This window comes from Dermacentor variabilis, chromosome 7, assembly GCF_050947875.1.
Source record: "Dermacentor variabilis isolate Ectoservices chromosome 7, ASM5094787v1, whole genome shotgun sequence".
NCBI lineage: Eukaryota > Metazoa > Arthropoda > Arachnida > Ixodida > Ixodidae > Dermacentor > Dermacentor variabilis.
In genome coordinates, this window is record NC_134574.1 from 154,653,599 (window position 1) to 154,666,180 (window position 12,582).

At 49.4% G+C, this 12,582-nt stretch overlaps 2 protein-coding genes across 3 annotated transcripts in view; both read right to left on the reverse strand.

The window, feature by feature from the left end:
* LOC142588196 (endothelin-converting enzyme 1-like) overlaps window positions 1–5,765 on the reverse strand; it is a 50,472-nt gene extending 44,707 nt beyond the window's left edge. For both annotated transcript variants that reach the window (XM_075699722.1, XM_075699721.1), the window contains exons 1-2: window positions 4,249–5,765; window positions 33–3,655 (exon numbers count right to left, since the gene is read on the reverse strand). In XM_075699722.1, the coding sequence (XP_075555837.1) occupies window positions 33–3,655; window positions 4,249–4,410 (3,785 nt within the window). In that variant the 5' untranslated portion in view covers window positions 4,411–5,765. The remainder of the gene's footprint in view (window positions 1–32; window positions 3,656–4,248) is intronic.
* Window positions 5,766–6,016: 251 nt separating this feature from the next.
* Window positions 6,017–12,230, reverse strand: pAbp (poly(A) binding protein). Its single transcript, XM_075699724.1, has 4 exons — window positions 11,766–12,230; window positions 9,669–11,167; window positions 9,163–9,456; window positions 6,017–6,449 (listed from the first exon to the last, which is right to left on the reverse strand). Exons 1-4 carry the CDS (start codon window positions 11,956–11,958, stop codon window positions 6,381–6,383), a joined length of 2,055 nt encoding a protein of 684 aa, XP_075555839.1. The 5' UTR covers window positions 11,959–12,230; the 3' UTR covers window positions 6,017–6,380.
* Window positions 12,231–12,582: the final 352 nt, after the last annotated feature.

The window sequence follows — 12,582 nt, forward strand, 5'->3', positions numbered from 1 at the left end:
TTCTTTTTTCACTCAAAGATTATTTCACTCACTTGCTAGTTGTTTCAATAGATGATCTCCTGACCGTGCCTGGGACACCTGAGGCATCTGGCACAAGGCCGGCAGCACCAAGGACTGCACCAGTCGCTGAGTATTCGCCTACTCCTGAAGACTGTTCAATCTGCGAGCTACCTTGGTCCCCATACTCCTGCTCGCCATCAGCTGAGCCCCACACAGGTCCTGCAAGGGGCTCCTCGAAAGTGCCCTTTTCTTCCAGGACAGGCTGCTCAGGAGTGAGGCCTTGCTGCTTCCTCAGCATCAGGAGCTGTGCCAAGTTTCCACCGACGCCAATTTTTTGTTCCACCACAACTGGGGCCCAGCCATGGCCTGCTAAACAGGGGCATGGAGGGGGTGAATGAGGGGGTGGTGAAAGTGGGGGAGGGCTTGGAGGTGTCTCTCTCATCTGCAACACTTGGGGCAAATGGCCACACGGATACACTTCCGTCATAGTTGCTGCCGCTGCTGCTGCACTGGTGTACTGAGATTTCGAGGGACTCCAGGCACAAGCAGCAGCTGGTGCCTGAGAACTCGCCTGGATCATTATGCCATGCCCAAGACCTCTGGTAGCTTGAGCCAGTCGCCCAACAAGCTCGTCATGTTGGAAAGGCCCTCCAAAAGGACTTCTACGTGCATCAGCAAATCCCTCAGTTTGGAGACCTGCATCTCGAGCAGGTAAGGTGCATCGTGAAGAGCCCAACGGGGACGTTCCAAATGGACCAAGATGGTATGAAGGTGACGAGGGTGGCGACATGGTACGTGGTGCTGGTGATCCCGCAAAGGTCTGCACAGCTGCCTCTCTAAGTGGTGTTCTTGTAGCAGGTTCCCTAGAGAGTGACCGGGACCTTGCATCTATGGTAGGAGCTCTGACTGCAACTGGTTCCTCTGTCTGAAAGATTGCGTCCCTTGTCTGAGCACTTTGGGAAAGACGCCCTGGATAGCTGCTGACGTTCAGGGTGCAGGGATGGCTCACAGTGTTCCTTGAGCAGACAGCAATGCATGGGTACGAGGCTGCCTCTGCTCTTGGAGCTGAGACAGCAAATGTCGGTGACAGACGGTGGCGACCCATCTCACCAGCTTGGGTGCCAGCATTTGCCATGCAAGGAAGATCCAAATGGCCAAACATAAAAACAGATGATGCACAGCTGCTCACTGATGGCCTTGAGCGGACACGGGACACAGGTCCCTGAGGAAATCTGCGATGGCCTTCAACAACGCTCTGTGGCCTACTGTCACCAACACCCATTCCTACCATTCCATATAAGACGTGTGCTGTTGTGGGTGGTGGGGACACAGTGACAGGAACATCATGCTGCACTCCAAAGTCTTGCATTGCTATGCTTTGGACAGCATAGGTACTTTTTGCACTATAGTTTTTCTGATCACAAACATGTTGCTGCTCAATGTCTTGCATTGGCCGCTCCTGAACTGTGTAAACATCTCTTGCATGCCAGTCCACCTGATCATAATTATGCTGCTGCTCAAAATCATGCATAGGTTTTCTCTCAGCTCTGAAAATGGTCCTCGTCATCACACTGTCAGGTTCGTATACACACTGAATGCCAAAGTCATGCACTGGCTGCTCAGATTGAGCTTGAATGTCCTTTGTGAAGTCTTTTTTAACAGGATCATGCCCAAATTGCACTTCAATATCATGCAAAGGCCTTGGAGTAGTTGTGATATCTTTAGCTACTGCATCAAAGGGTTCATAATTACACTGAACAAAGGCTTCTTGATGTCCACCAAAAGGCTCATACTTCTGCTCTACTTTCACCGCAGCAATGTTTGTTGTAGTGTGGACAAAAGGCTCATAGTTGCACTGTACCTCAATATCACAATGTGGTCCTTCAGGCAGCATTAGTGGCTCTTGGGAAGGCTGGAAAACACCTCCATGCTGTGCAGTGAAATCTCGTTGCTGCTGAGGATTCAAGCCAACAGTTAGTGTAGGAACAGAAGTTGAATGGGTGATCACGTCAGTCTGAATCCCTCCACTGTGTTGCCCAAATGAAATTGTCCGAGTGGCATGACCAGGTAATGCGGTCACAGATTCAAAGGATAATGTCTGAACTGCCTGATTTCCTGTCTGTTTGTATGGCACTTCAGAAACAAACACCCGTAGTGCGCTTGTTGAAATCTGTGTCGTTCCATCTGCACAGGCAGTTCCAGCAGCACTAACTGCAGAGGTCATCTGAGCTCCCCGAGACACACAATGTGGTTCAAGTCTTTGTCCTCTCAACTCCACTTGTGAGGAAATGTTTGTAGGCACATCAGGCACATTAGCTGCATGATGTCCAAGTGGCACCTTTTTGCTTTGAAGCTCTTGTATTATAGGACAGGTCTCTGTTCTCAATGTTGGCTGTGTAGTATGTGTAGCATCTGTAGCCAGCTGGTCAGATGACACATGTATCACTTGGGAGACCTCAATTCTGCCCTCCTTTCCAGGCAGCTTGTCAATTGTATCCACATACGTCATTGATTCTGCACTTACACATTTAGATACTGGTTCAAGATGTTGCAGGGAGGTCTGTGTTGACAGAACTTGGTGAACTGTACAAGGCAGTGAACCAAGATGCGCTTGCACCTCTACTTTTGTCAGAGACGTCTGTGAAGGCAGCCCCTCCCTAGATATTTGGCAAGGTAACGACCTACTGCGAACCCTCCCTGACAAACGTATAGGTGATTGACCTCTTTTACGTGACAAAAGAATATCTTGCTGCAGCTGGTCCGTAATGGGCTCCTGTTGGGGCTGCTGTTGCTGTCGCTGCTGTTGAACCATCTGGGAACCTTCTTGCATGTATTGGCTCTGCAACCACTGTGACTGCCCCAACGGCCACTGCATTCCCGGCCAAAATGGTTGATACGCTGGCCACTGTGCCTGCTGTGGCATCATGCCGAATGACTGCCCATAAGCCTGAGCTTGGTCTTGACTCTGCATCATCTGTGCTTGCCATCCAAAGGGTGGTAGCATGCCGTACTGCTGTGGCATGTAGCTCTGAGCTGCTTGCATAGTGGCATACATTGGTGGCGGCAGTGTTTGTGGCACAGGTGGTGACATTGTTGGCGACATTGGCGGCGGCATCAGTAGAGGTGAAAAGGTCGGTGCTGCCGGTTGTGGCCAACCTATGGTGCCCATTGTCTCTCCCTGCAGTGGCCCCTGCATTTTAACAAATGTTTCTCTCTCGTGAACAGTAGCCTCGACAATGCCAGCCGCCGGTCCTGCTTCTTCTTGCACCTCATCATATTCTTCTGTTGGCTTCTCGTCCTCGTCACACTCATTTTCTTCATCTTCTAGCTGTTCCATGTTGACAAACGTAGGCAGATATGACCCGGCAGGAAGCAACTGGAAAATGCCAGCTACAGGAGCACCTTGCGCTTGCTGCTGCTGCTCTGTAGTGGTCATGGAAGTGGTTACCTCCTCTTCAGCTTCCATTGCAGCCGCAGGAGCATTGTAGCCAGGAATACAGATTCCCTGGTTAGTGAACGTAACCGGCACAGAACGCCCCATGGGCAAAAACACATTGAATGCCGATGGTCCTGGAAGTGACTGGGAGGTGACACCCATAGCCGCAGGGTCCTGCTGCAGATTCACCTCAATTTCAGAGCTGGATTTTTGGACAACCTGCAATGTGCAATGCACTTGCTCAAGCTCAGTAAATGCATGTTACAAACCACATATTTTATGTTAGTCTGTTCTGGTTGCTTAGAATTCGCTAATGAAAGTGGGGTGGCCAGAAATTACTTTCATGCGTGGAAAGGAGGGTTTTCACAGCTCTCAAGAAAAGAAAGTATGTCATAAAGGGGCAACAACTGCACCAGTTTTGATGGATTTTTTTCTTTTTTCATTTAAATAGAAAAGTTAAAATGAAAGGAGGTGACCAGAAAAGCGAGATGGAGGCACCTACAAGCATGCCTTCAAGTAACTACGGGTGATAAGTGGCGTTTTCTCCCCAGTTGGTCCGACGGGACGGACCGACCAACGGCCCATAACGGGGAGTTTAAATGAAAGGCCGCGTGTTCATCGCTTAACAGCCAACCACACTAAAGGTTGTAATAAATCTGGACAGACGTCCTTCTGAGTCCACCCCCCCCCCTTTTTTTTTTCTGAGCTAACATACTGTTAAAACCGCATTCGAAAGAAAACCTTCGGCAGCAGGCTCGCCGCGACCCAAATAGCAAATGCAGTAGTACATCACGTATTTTCTGCGCTCTTACCTGACGGCTGCTTTCGTCCTCTTCTGAAGTCGTCGTCGTCGTGAAAGCAGCCTTCGTCACGTCGAACATGGTCGTAGACGTGCTGTCCGAGGTGCTGCTGCTGGACGGCGTCGACGATGAGTCGCCGTCGCGCCTCTTGCGCGACTGCGCCGTCGATGCCATCGCCGGCAAGCGCGAGGTCGGCGACGAGTTACCGCTCCTTACGCAGAATCAAGGGTGCTCATTGCGACTACAACAGCCGCAACATACCATCAATATGATGTGCTCGGCGGGCCCTCCAAATGTATATAGGTATTCTGTGAGTCCTCTTAGTACGTCATCGAGCGAACTTTAACCGGTCCAGATGCGCCTGGGAGCCATACTTCTTCCTGCCTCCTTCTTCTTCATCCACATTTTCCCTCCCAACTATTCTATGCCGCATACCCACGGCACCGAATTGGCTACTCAGAAGGAAACCGAAATGCACACAACTGGTATTCTTGAGACGGCACTTCTATCGCCGTAGAAATAACAGCAAACAGCTGAGACAGAAATACGAGTTATTCCAACCTTCACTTCAGCCGAAACCAATAATGCGCACTGCACCACAATCCACTACGGCCAGCACAGACCGTACGAGGTTTAATTGGTTTAATCCTGTCCAATCTCATTTATGTAGTCGATTATTTTCCACCCATTATTGCCAACTTCGTACAGCGCAGTGTGTCGGAAGTGGACGAAGACAGCTTCGGATGCACCATTCGGTGCAGCCACAGGCAGGCAGGCAGATAAAACTTTAATAAAAGGTTCTGAGAAGCGCCGCACATGGAGCAACACCGCAGGCCGCTCCCACGTGGGGACGGGGAGGCCTAGCCTCACCGCCGCATCGCGGGCTCTCTGGACAGCCCGGAGTTGTGGGAGAAGATCAGAACTCTTGATGGCAGAGCACTCCTCCTCGGTGACTTGATTGGGTCCCCGTAACGAGGGGCACCGCCAGAGTTCTAGGCTGCTAACCGAGCCGCAGTGTGGGCAGGTAGACTCGAAGGCGTCCAGGGCAATAATGCTGAGGAAAGCTGAACTGGGATATTCAAACACAGAATGCGCGATTTTACCGTTTATATATTGCCGTGACGAATAGCACGAGGCACTGCCTTCGTAGAGAAAGCTGCCGTGTTGTCGCCGTAGAATAAAGGCACGTACACGGTGACCGGCGATCGAGAACTGTTCCGGTATCCCGCGCACGCGCAGTAGGTAACGTTATGGCATACTGTTCACACCATCATTTCTGATGGTGCATACCGTGTTGCACGTGCTCTTGGTAAAGGTTGTTGTATACACAGGTTCGAGCATAGCAACACTACTTGCACCAATTACATGTGACCGATGCAAGGTTGTACCATTATCATTAGTGGTAGTCGCCAAGAGCACAGCTTACTGCACTGTGTTGCACTTCTAACCAAGGTAAGCATTGCAGTCACTTAGTGCTGCAATGCATTACAAGCTGCACAAGTTGGAATCGGTTGGCGCAGGACAGAGCTAATTGGAGATCACAGGGCTAGGCCTTCGTCCTGCAGTGGACATAAAATTGATGATAAGCTGCACAGAAATGCTTAAGTTGTGATGGCTCCAGCCTAGCAATTAGGAATGACGGGTCTTTTTTTGTGCATACAGCACACCTCACTGCTCTGATACTTCCAAGCATTTTGCGCAATGCGTATGTAACAGCAGCTATGCATGGCTTGCGAGTCGACTCGCAAACCCACACTGGTAAGACCAAAGAGCCAGTCAATTCAAGGGAGAAAAAAAATTTTTTTATTTGCAATGCACAATTTCACAAAGGCAGAGAATAGGAGAAAAAAAAAGTGCGAGTTTTACGATTTTTTTATGTATCGATGTTTTGCTCTTTTTTTTTCATTTTTTCTGGTCTACTCCCTTCCCTCTGATTCCTGGTGGGCCAGTTCACGTGGGTGACGATAAACCAAGAGCTCCGCAAGCATGTTGGCCAAGTCCACAACAAACACAAAGGGCAACGCAACTGCTGCCCTGTGTGGGCTCAGCCAAGGCACCCTTGTGGGGACTTGGGCTACCCGTCACCCATAGACTGTTCAAACCCCCGGGCGTCGGCGATGGAGTCGGGAGCTAGGCGGGCGGCTCTACTCTTTCTTCATGGCCACGTTCTCCTTGGCCTGGTGAGCGTGCAGCACTGCAACGGCTTCTTCCACCTGCACACAAGCATTGCACCACATTAGCGGCAGGCAACAGCACAACCTTCAAAACACCCCCCCTTTCCTCCTTTCCAGGCAGAAAATGATCAAGCTCTTGGTGTCGGCTACCACCCAACAGTCAACTGTTCATTTCAATCATTCAGTCACGAAGTCATCAGTGGCCAGGATTCGCAAGGATCCTTCATGCATTGTTGGGTATGCCACCAAGACCAAGTGAGTCCTAGCTTGCGACCACCAATGTGGCAGGGCACGCCTGCATCGCAGCATACTGGATAGAAAGCAGTCAGTGTTTGGTTTCTGCAGAGACTGTTTAGTCATTCCCTTCGAGCACAAATCACATTCAACACGCATAACCTGGGTTTTCACTGAAGTCCAGCAGGCAAGCCCTATTCAGCTTCGAATGCAACAGGACATGCTTATATTATACAATAATATGTTTGCTACATAAAAACACGTGGCCTCCTCTGCACATAATGCGCCTGTACACAAAGCAAGTGATATTCAAGAAAATGTGTAAATGTCAACTACCAGATGAACTCGTAAGCTAGGAAACTAATATAAAGAACTTGGCTTGACATCCCCACCTTTGCCACTCGAAAGCTTTACTCACTGGTTTACTAGCCATGCAAGCAGTGCACTTTCAAGCATCCCTGAAATAATTTTTCTAAGAACTGTTTGAACACAGTATTAAAAAAGTTTATCAGAAAGGTTCTTATTACAAGCTAGGATTTAAATGTAGTCAATAATTACAAAGCATAAGCATTCCCCTCACCTTCCCAAGTTGTGGCCTTCACTGTCAACTTGCATTTCCCGTGTCTGACTATGAACTGCCCACGTGGATACTGTGCCATCCAGCGACTTCCCCTTTCAGATAGTTTGAGCAATTCTTTCAAGCCATATTCAACTTCTTTTTTAATACCGTGGAAATGAACGGCATGAAATTATTAGGTGTAAAACCCATTTCCTCCACAACTTGCAGTCACTGCAGTGCACTATGTGCAATGCTTTCAATGGTGGTTCACCAGCATTGTTAGGGCAAGGATAGGAGTCGAGTGCTGACAAGCCACAATACAATAGCTGTATGCAGAGACCAGGCATTTTGTCTTTTACAGAAGAAAATGTTGCTGAATAGTGGTTTCCTAAAGAACAGGAATGCAAAACAAGTCCCCTGTATGCCTTTCTTCAACCTTCCTACGTGCCAGCACCACAGATTATTCATACAAACCACTGAGAAACATTCAGTTGAGTAAATCGTGCTTCTGCAATAGGAATACTGCTGCGAGGAGGCTTGGTCAGCCGGAAAAACAAAAAAGAGGTGGCAATGTTACATTGAAGTTCCCACTTCAGTTCGCTGTGACATGAACTGTAACAGGGTCGAGCTGTTTATAAACAAAGGACTACACTGTGTTTTAAGCAACCATGAACTTCACCTAGCAAGCTTGAAGAACTGCCTATGCTAAAATGGCCCAAACTAGAACTTTTTAGGCTGACAATTTAGCATAATTAGTGATGGTGTGCAACATCTTTAGTCCATGGTAAAGAGATAATGAAACAACATTGATGCAATCATTGGTTGTGCATATATATTCTAAGCAACATGAACCAACTAGCCAACCAATAAGTGTTCTAGCATTCCTGAGACACCAGCTTTGGATAACATGCACTGATAATGCAGTACAGTAGAGTAAACCACCATGTTGGTTAAGTTTGTAGACGAATTTCTTCCAATCACACGTACAAACGTCTAAAGAGACCAATCAGCATTAACGTGACTGACAACACCGTTTCGAAATAGGGACCCGACGAGCTGTTGTCACATGATCCTACCTAAAACACATGTTGACAGCCTTTCCAGTGGTGGAGCTCGAGGCCAAACTCTGCTTTTCTGAAACACTGCACTGAATGCAATAGGCAGCGACATGCAACCCCCCCCCCCCCCCCCCCCCGTCTTATTAGCTATGAAGCCATGAGCTTAGCTGTCGCACAGGCAATTGAATGTGACACCATGACATTGTGTAAGAGGATAATTCAACTTTTTTGCACTCTAAACAATTTTTTATAAGATACTGCTTGCTTGGAGAGAAAATGTTGGCAAAATAAATTATTTTTTAGACTGAAACAGCAACACAGATTATGTCACTTATTTATGTACATTTCTGCAAACGTATTTGTTCTTCCTGCCCTAGAGCCAGGTTGCTTCCTTTTGGATATGACTAGCATTGGTAGATTGGAGTCACCGTCACTGGACGCAGAAAGTTCAAGATTCCATAATCACCAGCCTCATCTAGAATTAAAGTAAAAGCAACACACTTTCATTCAGACATGTTATCTCCAAATTCATTTCTTGGTGCCTGCCATGCCAACAAACTATAGAATCTAAAGCACTGCTGCATTTTTCCAAGTGAATAAATTTCCCTGTCATTTCATGCATGACATTGCTGCTATGGAAGGAAAGCAAGATGGCAGCTACTCCGGTCCAAAATTACTGCCAATAACCATTTGCAACAACCAAGTGCAAGCCCTGGTGCTTTAGGAAGCCAATCACACAGCACAGCAGATTTTTTGGTTTGGCAGGAGGTTCTTGCTTGGCGATCCCCCCCTTCCCCTTCCCAGATGGAGGTGGCACAAATACTCTCAACAGCTAAGTCGAGAACAACCTCTGCTGCCCCAGCCAATTGGTGCACACAGCCACGATCAAAACGAAACTCACCTTGGCCTTGAGCGACTCGTGGTGCTCGAGCATGTGCAGCAGCTCTGAATTGTCAATCTCGAGCAGCATGCCGGTGATCTTGCCAGCGAGGTCCGGATACATGCGGTGGATCAGTGGGAACAGGCGCTCGCCCAGCATCTGCTTCTGGTCGTGTGGTGTGGCCTCAGCCAGCATGGAAGCGGTCAGGGGTTCCTGGCCTTGGATGTGCACTGCTGCCTGCTGCGTCTGAGACACCTGCTGGGCTGCCGCTGCAGCCGCGGCCACCTGCTGTTGCTGCTGCTGCTGAGCAGTCACCTGTGTTTGCAATCATGCAAGGTGCAATGTAGTCACATCCAAACACTGCACCGCTTACAAAGGTAAGCAGACAGGGCACTTTGCTTTTAACAGGCAGTACCCAAGTTTGGATGCATCTCTTAAGCAGTCAACTGTTGCATACGTATTTCCCACATCATATGGCTTGTAACCAACTACACAGCATGCTCAGTATAACAGTAAACTTTGCCCACCTGGAATTGAGCAGTCACGGGTGCTGAGACAGGCTGGATCTGGGGTGGGTTGCGCATGGACTGGGTGTACTTGTAAGTTGGACGTGGACCACCAGCAGTTTGAGGGGCAAGGCCCGCAGGGCGAGGGCCAACCACCCGAGGCGCAGATGGGGCCTGCTGCGGTGGAGCCTGCTGTGGTGGTGGAGCCTGCTGCCCACCTGTGATTGGTCGTGCGCTGCCAAGGGCTCCCCGCTGTGGTTGTGTTGCCAGGGAAGGACGTGGCTGCCGCTGGTAGGGCAGTGAAGTGGGGAAGCCTCCCTGAGGCTGGGCCCCCTGTGGTCCACCAGCCCCCGCCTGGGGTCCCCCGGGTCCACGCAGCTGCTGCTGCTGGCCTGTCCAGCGAGGTGTGGCACGCATCTGGGCTGGGCCTAGAGTGGCTGGGAAGTAGCTGCGCTGGGGAGTTTGATGGGGCATGGTTGGCACAAAGTAGCCTGCTGCACCTGCACCACCTGGTGGGAACATCTGTCCCATTTGCATGCGCATGCCTGCAATGCGGTGCATGTACTGCGAGGCAAGATGTGCCTTGCGGTCTTCCTTGCGCTGGGCCAGAGCAACGTAAAGTGGTTTGGAGACCACAATACGGCCGTTCATTTCTGTCACAGCCTTTGTTGCCTCTTCTGGCGAGCTGAAGCAGACAAATCCAAAGCCTTTGGAGCGTCCGTTGCCATCTGTCATAACCTTGGCACTCGTAATGTTGCCAAAAGGAGCAAACTCCTTCCGGAGGCGCTCGTCATCCAGGGCATCGTCCAGGTTCTTGACATACAGGTTGACGCCCTGGTAGCGATTCAGACGCTCCTGCTTCAGCTGTTCAAAGTGACGCTTTAGCTCTGACTGGCGCTCAGCCTTCTTCTGGGCACGCCCAACGTACAGCACCCGACCGCCCATTTCCTTGCCATTAAGCTCATCCACAGCGCGTTCAGCACACTCGGGGTCCTCAAACGAGACAAAGCCAAAGCCCCGGTTTTTGCCGTTCTCATCTGTCATCACCTTGGCACTGGTGATCTTGCCAAACTTCTCAAAAATGACCATGAGCTTCTCATCGTCAAGCTCATCACCAAAATTCTTTATGTACACATTGGTGAAGCATCGAGCCTTGTCGCCAAGCATCTTCTCGCGTTCCTTGCGGGGGATGAACTTGCCCACATAGACCTTCTTGTTGTTGAGCAGCATGCCGTTTACTTTGCTAATAGCCTTGTTGGCAGCTTCTTCGGTCTCGAAATGGACAAAACCATATCCCTTTGAGGAAGCCTCTTCGTCTGTGGCCACTCGACAAGACAGGATGTTCCCAAACGCAGAGAATGTGTCGTACATGGCCTTGTTGTCAATGGTCTTATCCAGGTTCTTTATGAACACATTTCCAACCCCAGACTTCCGCAGCGATGGGTCTCGCTGTGACCACATGATACGGATCGGCTTGCTTTTGATAGGGTCGAAGTTCATTGTGTCCAGGGCGCGCTCCGCTGCAAAACGCACACGAACCGACAGAATGTTATAGCTAATCATTGAAAATTCCCGAAGACACACACACACACACACACTATAACGTGTGTTCGCGCAAGTCCGCAACATCACGGAATTGCACGTCTTATGTGCCGCCTTCGGCAGCAAAGTGACAAAAGCTAGAAAATGCGCAGCGCTTGAAGCGTCTTGGCACACAATTTGTACGCCGCATACTCGGACGTCTTTACATACACTACAAATCGCGCGACAAGCTACTTGCGCCCCACGCAGTACGGCTCAGTAACAGCTACTGTAAAAACCCACGTGCCAGCGTGTGATCGAACGCATTGTCAAGCAGTAGGCCCATCCTCAACGGTTACCCCAAAGACAGGTTACTTCTGATCTGTCAAGATTTCTCTTACGGGCGCCTGTGTTAATTTCTGCCTACGTGTCAAAGCACTGAACAGAACTCTACCATGCAATTTGACAGCATCCGCAAGCGAGATGTGGGTCACCGATCTTAACAAGTGTTAAGCCTTCCTCTGAAGCTAATCAGCTTGGGAGAGCTTACGCAAGTACCAAAGATGCCTACGAGTCACAAACGACATGCGTACTCACCATCAGCGGGCTGCTGGAAGTTGACATATGCGTAGCCGAGAGATCGTCGAGTGATCATGTCTCTGCAGACCCTAATCGAAAGCACGGGACCCGCTGTGGAAAATTTCTCGAACAGCATCGCCTCTGTAACATCCGGGTGCAGGTCGCCAACGTAGAGAGAAGCCATCGGGTAGTTTGGGCCGCTGGGGTTCATCTTGCCAGGTTGGAGACGACTTCGGTGATGAGCTCGCCGTATTCAAGGGGATCCGCCTAACCCTAACTTCACCGCGACAGTTACAACTTTTTAGACTGAACTTGGGTACAAGTTCAGGGTTTTGCCAAGGTTTTACAATTTTTTTTTACGTTTTTCTGTTTTATATATTTTTTTTGTATTTTTTAGTACTTACGCGTAGCGTACACAGAATTTAACTATTTCCCCCACGTGAACGGCCTACCATTGAGTCATATGGGAAAAGAAATGGCGGAGCAGCTGCGCTCGTAGTATATTACTGCAGTGTTGTATCACTCCGCTGCGCGCCTTTACTTTTCACTTGTATTACATTAGTGAAAATTGTACTGTTTAACGTCTGCAAGCATTGTACCATTTATAGTACAATTACTGATCGCTATTCTCACTAAATGTCTTTGTATTAGCCACATACTTAATGCACTACATCATGCGCGGAAGGACCAGCAGTGCGCCGTGACGTCAAGGGAGAAAGGGGTCGCCAAAGCAACGACACGGGTCCAGTGGAGTCTGCGTTTCGTGGCGCTGTGATCGACAGTGATATCGATTACCTCCCTTTTGTTTTTCATTTTTTTATCAGCTTCTATTTTC

What these genes read in the sequence shown, in the direction of transcription:
- pAbp (XM_075699724.1), bottom strand. Translation starts at nt 11,958, where the DNA reads ATGAACCCCAGCGGCCCAAACTACCCGATGGCTTCTCTCTACGTTGGC. An exon ending in CTTCCAGCAGCCCGCTGATG is followed by an intron (nt 11,168 to 11,765) that starts GTGAGTACGCAT and finishes TGCGTTTTGCAG; the next exon opens with CGGAGCGCGCCCTGGACACA. An exon ending in CCGTGACTGCTCAATTCCAG is followed by an intron (nt 9,457 to 9,668) that starts GTGGGCAAAGTT and finishes TTGCAAACACAG; the next exon opens with GTGACTGCTCAGCAGCAGCA.